Raw genomic sequence first — 7077 nt, 5'->3', positions numbered from 1 at the left:
CCCATAAAAATTCTACTTTACAAAGGAAGAAGTCGAGACTCCAAAATATTAAGTGACCAGGCCAGAGTCACAGCCACTTAAGAATATGATGGATCTTGGATAATTTCAGTAGCAAATTCATTTATTAGTATAAACCAAATGAAAGCTAATACTGCTCAAAATCCTCTAAAATAGTATTCTTGGAAAAATAATTTATTAGAATTGTAGAATTTCTCAGTGCAAGGAATTATCTTTTCTTGGAATTTAGATAGAATAAACAATTAAATGCCAAAAAGTCAATGTTTTTCTTTTCTTTTTTTCTGTTTTTAAGACTCAGAAATTGTGGATGTGAGCAACAGATCATGTCTCTTTGAAAATTAACTCTTTCTGGAGAGAACTCTGCAGGGTCTTGATCCTGGCCTGATATTAGTCCCTATAGATTCTAGAATCTCAGTGGGAAAAGAAACCAATTAGCCCAGGAGACTTTTTTTTTTTTTTTTAACAGAAGGATCCCAGGGATGTCCTCAAGGAGCGGCTGGCTTAGAAACTTCTTGGAAGGAGAAGGAGAGATCTTTGTTACAAACTTCCGTCCCTCCTCCAGCTCCTGTTCCCTTACCCTCTGCCCCCTGCAGAGCTGTGTTTTCTGGGAATCAGCAAGTAAGATCACAAGTGGTCTTTTCTTTTTTCCACTCTCTCCCATAAAGCAAGCTTTATCACGTGTGGCCTTACACTTGCAGCAAATTGCAAAGAAATGGCTCAAAGGCTTCAGCCCTTTCTGTGCCCTGGGAGCTGAGATGCACGTCAGTGCCTTTGCCAGCGTGGCCTGTTCTCTGCCGACTGCCAGAGAAAAGAGGCCAGGAGGAAAGAGGAAAGAAAAGAGGTTGCCCAGGGGTGAGACCATGCCCTTCATCTTTTCTTTCCCCTAATCTGCTCTGTCTGTGTCCATCCAGGCTCTCCCCACCTGGCAAAACTGCTCCGAGCTGCTGTGGCATTCACCAGTGTCCTTTCAGTCTGTGGAGGGTGGTCCAGGCCTTTGCTGAGCTCATTGAGAGGAATTGGCTGTCTTTGATCTTCACCTCCAGGTAAGATTTGGTTCTCTGCTTTCCTATTTTGTGGCTATCACGTCAGATTCTCACAGAGAAGAGGTTAATAAACCCTTGAGTCCTGCACTACTCCTGTCTTCTCCGTAACACTTCTCCATGAAAGTCGGGCCCCTCGTTAGTTTGGTGGAACCAGGAGGAGAGACTTGTTAAAGAAGTTAGATATACTCAGCTCTAGGTTCAAATTTTGACTGATGCTTATTAGTTGGGTAGTTTTTGACAAGTTACTGAACTGCTATGAGCCACATCATTTTCTCTAAAATGGGAATTATAATGCTAACCTTGTTCAGTTGTTTGAAAGATTAGCCAAAACTACATAAATCATCTGGCATATAGATAGTACCTATTAAACCTTAATCTGACACAAACAATTACTTGTATTGGGGGGGTGGGGGAGGATCAGCTTTCTAAGGAAAATGCTTTCCTTCTTAGCAAGTTCCATGAGGCTGTTTTCCCTCTTGAAGGGAGGGATTCTGGTGTCCAGAGGACAAGCTAGTGGAGAGGTTTTCCTCATGTGAGATGACTAAGAGAAGAGAGTGATGGGAAGTGGTGGCCTTTCTCACTTCGTGGCAGTCATGGGAGGCTGATTGCTGGATAGTCTGTCAGAGGATCAGGACACAGAGGATCAGTGCATTTGTGTACTCAAGCTATAGCCTGCTTAGGCCATGTGAGTTCTGTAAAGACCGGAGGATTGATTTTCAAACCCATGTGAACAGACCATTCCATCTTTTTTTTTTTTTTTCCAAACTAAAATGAAGATAAACTGCTTGGCTTATTTTTCTTTGGCTGCCAAAATGTTCTACTCCAACCCAGGGTGTTGGATGAAAACCTTACTATGACTTTTTTCCTGGAGCAATCTGCTCAAGAGGTAGGAGAACAATTAAGGATCTGCCAAATGCAAGCTTTCTAAATAACTGTGTGCTCACGCTCCACTTCTGCAATTGCAAATAAAGAGAGCAAGAGATAGAGCACCTGCAGGCCCCCGGAATCTGCCCATTCGTGTCATTGAACTTCTTCTCCCTCTTTCCACAGAAGGATGAAAAGTTCAGTGCTCTGAAACTGTAGCCTCCTTGAAACATGCTATCCTTGAGATGACATGCAAATTAGTCATCAAGGTGAAATTATATTTTCAGTAAAACTATGCAGTGTCAGGATTGTAAGCTGGATGTCATTTTGCCCTAACACAACATCAACTAGGAGACTATAGTTCTTTCATATTTGTTATCACTCCTGAATTCTAGTTAGATTTTTGTGTCAACATCTCTAAATATAAGAAGATAATATGTCTTGTTGTCTCAAGTTTTTAATATCAATTTCAACATGATTTTTTTTATCTCTTTAGCATCAGCATTCATTCTAAATTAACCCTTTTAATCTTTTTAAGAGATACAGTTAGTGTTAGAGATAGTAATTTTATTATTAAGCAATTTATTTGCATTTTCTGGTCACTGGCTATAATACTATGTCTGATGGGAAATAATATATCTGAACTCTTAAAGCAATAGGTCAATTTATATTATATAGTTTAGTTCTTGGAAGAGGATTGCATTTTAAACTATAATATTAGTAAATATAATATTCTTTTTATATTTTAAAATCTTCCAGGTTTATACATTTCTTGTTTGGTGATATTTTTATATATTTTAAAATATTTTTTTCATATAAGAAATTGGTGTTTGTTTTAGAAAATAAGTTTTTAAACAGTTTTTAAAAATCACCTGATGTGTCATCAACCAGAAATGAGTGTTAACCTTTTCTTAATAAGTTTCTTAACCTTTGTTTCTGTGCATATGCATATGTGAATATATGTGTGTTTCTTTTATAAATAGAATGTTATTTATACTGTTTAGTAGAATATATTTTTAAAACCAACTCTGTGATGAAAATATAGTTCTATATAATTATATAGTACTATATAATATAGTTACTTCTTTACACTAATTTCTAAGGGCTTCAAAAGATTTCATTGCATGACTATGCCATAATTTGTTGGTCATTTAGTTATTTTGCTTTTTTTTCTTTATAAGCAATGGGTTTCTCCAGGAGTTTAATTAAAAGTACTCAGTAGTTTTGTATAACTCAATGTTTCCCAAACCCCATTTTTATTGTTCTGGCAAAATAATGTTCTGAAAAAGAAGTTTTAGTGACTCAATGGATATGTGACGTTGGAGTTTGGTTTCAGACAGGTAAAGAGGAACCTCAGTATTCTTAGTTTCTTAAAATTTTTCTTTTAAAAGCAGAAATGGATGTTGAATTTTATTACCTGCTATTTTGTATCTACTGAGATTTTATTATTTTTCATCTTGAATTCTATTTTTTCTACCTTTGTTGAGGTATGATTGACAAATAAAAAAAGTATGTATTTAAGGTATACAATATGATGTTTTGATATACATATATAATATTTTGAATTCTTAATGTGATTTAGATGAACATAGTTCCTAATATTGTTACATTTTAAACCTGGCTTAATTATAAAATATTAATTAATTTGGACTTACTAGTATTTTATTTAGGATTTTAGCATGTTTGGATGTGGTCTAGTTTAGATTTAGCAGGCTTAGATTTCTTTTTTTGTGCTATCTTAATGAAATTTTGTTATCAAGGTAATTCTAGCTTTGTTAGATGAATAGAGACTATTATCAGTTGTTTCCATTATCTGCTATCTTTCCTCAAATTATATCTCTTGATAAAGCACTCCTGTTACATCATCTAGTCTTATTATGTTTGTTTAAAAGCTAGTTTTAGAGTATTTTTGTGAATGTTTTCCTTGACTATTTTTCTCTTTTTGTTTGTGTCAATACAGGTAATTAATATTCGTTAGAAAGTTATTCATTTTGTCAAAATTTTAAGGTTATTCCTCTATATTATATATTATTTTTGTTTTAAATTTCTAAGCATCTATATTACATCTTAATAATACTGTATTCTTGTGGCTTTGTTTTTTTATCTTGTTTAGCATCAACTCTTTGTTTACTTTAGTTTTTGGGTTTTTCATATTTTGCTGTTTCACTCACTTTCCTTTGTCCATATTTTAAAAGTTAAAGTTATACATGTTTATGAAACCAAATAATCTAAAAGTCTAATAATGATTTTTTTTTTGAACCATGCCCTTGCCACACCCTTCTCAACATATTCCCCAATCCCTGGAGGAATCTCTTCCACTTTTAAGTTGCTTAGGTTTTTCTTCTGATATTTACCTCAGTAATATACACATAGGCAGAATAAATCTATATTTCTACCACACTGCTTGAAACTTTACTTCTAACATTATTCCTTTAGTTAGTATGATGAAAATATAAAAGATCAAGATCTCTATGAAGATGCAAATGCATCATCTGATAAACATTAGGGTGATTCATAACATTTAATTTTGAATTCTTTCACTTCGATTACTTTCCGAGTCAGGCACTGAGCCATGTGAAATTCTAAAGAAACGGGGCATAAGACATGTAAATATTGACATGAACAGGGATAAAATAGGTTCAGAGTAGGTGAACCTGTCCAGGGTTTGGTAAGGACAGGGAGGGTGGGAAATTAAACATAGGATGGGAGACCATCTTTCTTACTTTAAGGCAAACCAAAGACTAATGTTGCCTGAATTAAATCTAAGCCTGAGGCACAAATTTTGCTGTTTCCTTATTTGTCAAACTAAAATGATACAAAAATTGGTCTGTTTTTCTGTTTGTTTGTTTGTTTGTTTTGCCATATTTTAAGACTTGGATGTTGCAGTGATACTGTGATATAGGAATCACAGTATGCTATAAGTATCTGCAACGCGCATCAATTTTTCTATCCATTCTGCTAAGAAAATAGATTTAAATATGTGAAAGACTTAATTCTAATGAAGCAATATTCAAATGGTTGAATTCCTCTTCTTCCTTTCCTGCTTGCTTCTAGTTTAAGCTGGCAAGACAGCAAAGTTAACAAAATTCTGCCTCATTATTTATTCCAAAGGCAACATTTAAATTTGTTCTTTGCTGTAATGAGGCTTAAAATGGAGGGACTGAGAAAGAATGCTGGCAACGGAGTCCTGATAGCAGGATTAGTTAATCAAACATCCTGGCCAATTTTAATTGAAAAACGTTGCCAACCTACCGTGGCACAATAAGGCACCTTCACATCAAATTATGTCTACAGCATTGTGATTTACTGTGAAATAAAAATATTATTTAATAAACTGTGAATTTGAATGAAATATTGTTTTTTGTTTGTTTTCTGCTTTTTACTGTTAAAATCAATTTTGCCAGATCAGAGTCAAGAAACGTTTTCATAATGGACACTTCATCCAAGGAAAATATCCAGTTATTCTGCAAAGATTCAATACAACCTGTTGGGAGCACTTCCTTTAAAACAGAATATTCCTCCTCAGAGGAGAAGCAGCCATGTTGTGGTGAGCTAAAGGTAACAACAATTAAACGATAAAAAAAGAAACTATAAGTGGTGAATTAAACAATAATAAAGAATTAAGTGGCATCAATGCCCTTGGCTCTCTATCTAGATATTTTCTATACAATATAGCTAGAAGAAATAACTTTTTTCTTCTTAAAAAAGTGATCTTAGATGCAATTTATTAAAACCACACTTTGCCAGGCAGTGAAAGCAAACTCTGACTGAACATGTAGGTTGAATTGCTAAATAATATTCTCCTGGCTTATCTGAATGGTCCTTCTAAACAGAAAGGAGAGAGAAAGAAAAAAACAAAAACAAAAACTAGTATTTATTAAATATTTACCATGTACCAGATATTATACCAAACACAGTTTTAACGTTTAAGCCATGGACCATCCACAGTATTCCCATTTTATAAATGAAAAAGTTGGCTTTCCTTGCCACAGAGTTAGGGACAGAGGAGTTGCTTTTTAAATGGTAATCCTTGTGACTCCAAGTTCCTGCTCTATCTTTGTGCCAATCGTTCACTCAACAAATGTCTATGCCTTTTTCATATAAATGCTAACCTACCCTATGGATACACTCGCACAGACCCAGGTCTACCAGAGTACATCAGCCAGATGCCAAAAAAATGTTTTTCATCAAATAAGAATTTGAGTATGAATTTAGAGTATAAACTTAATTAAACACAAGGACTGGTAGTTCTACTTTTGCAGTCTATTAAGTTTTCTGTGGGTGTTTGCACCATCAAGGTGAAACACACAATCATGAATGATAGACTTATGATAAGATGTTAAGTGTTTGATTTATGGTTTTTTGTTTTGTTTGTGTTTGTTTGTTTGTTTCCTTACCTACGACTGGCTGCTTCCTATCATTGCTTTACCATATGATAAAACTTCTGTTCAAAGACTCCTTTGAATGTCCTTTGGGGGGAGGGGGAGAAGAAATTCAACATACGTTCTGAATGAAAATCTGTTATTCCCAAGAGAAATTGAATTTTTAGAAACCTACATGAGCTTGAGGCTAAAGGGTTTGAATGAAATCTTCAATAACAAGTTTGTTAAGTTGTTCTTGGTTTGGTTTTTTGTTTGTTTGTTTAGTAAGCCTCTAGTTGTGTCAAGCTAGAGCCAGAATAAGTGTGACCTGTCATATTTTCCAGGTGTTCTTGGGTGCCTTGTCTTTCGTTTACTTTGCCAAAGCCTTGGCAGGAGGCTATCTGAAGAGCACCATCACTCAAATAGAGAGAAGGTTCGAAATCCCTTCTTCACTGGTGGGAGTTATTGATGGTAGTTTTGAAATTGGTAGGTATCACAGATGTCTGATTTCATTTTTAAACACATCTTCTAGGTATGATATGACTGAAGGGCATCCTTACTGCAATTTGTTCTCTCCGAGCAACCAACAATATATTTTCAGATATTCACTAGTATATGAATCACACATTTCCGAGTTTCCAATCAGAATGAGAGGCTTTCCTGGAGAGGGTGAGATACTATCAATGTTTTGAGTTTAAAAGTATGTGGGAAGTGTCTTTGCAGAACAGTCATATATCCTGGAAGCACTGTAATTTAATATTTGGAAAGTCTAAATGGACTCTACAAAAAAA

At 34.7% G+C, this 7077-nt stretch overlaps 1 protein-coding gene across 5 annotated transcripts in view; it reads left to right on the top strand.

Moving 5' to 3' along the window:
- The window catches only part of SLCO1C1 (solute carrier organic anion transporter family member 1C1), a 59364-nt gene that overhangs the window by 5369 nt on the left and 46918 nt on the right, over positions 1-7077 (top strand). Inside the window, exons 3-6 of one of the 5 annotated variants that reach the window (XM_019661732.1) lie at positions 485-636; positions 930-1061; positions 5330-5483; positions 6631-6772. In XM_019661732.1, the coding sequence (XP_019517277.1) occupies positions 5355-5483; positions 6631-6772 (271 nt within the window). In that variant the 5' untranslated portion in view covers positions 485-636; positions 930-1061; positions 5330-5354. Of the gene's footprint in view, positions 1-484; positions 637-707; positions 1062-5329; positions 5484-6630; positions 6773-7077 lie in introns of those variants that run through there. The other 4 variants (XM_019661733.1, XM_019661735.1, XM_019661734.1 and 1 more) reach the window with 4 other exon arrangements.

The sequence above is a fragment of the Hipposideros armiger genome, unplaced genomic scaffold (genome assembly GCF_001890085.2).
Source record: "Hipposideros armiger isolate ML-2016 unplaced genomic scaffold, ASM189008v1 scaffold_360, whole genome shotgun sequence".
NCBI classification, from domain to species: domain Eukaryota; kingdom Metazoa; phylum Chordata; class Mammalia; order Chiroptera; family Hipposideridae; genus Hipposideros; species Hipposideros armiger.
Note: the sequence above shows the minus strand (reverse complement) of the source record. Positions and strands in the feature narration are given on the sequence as shown.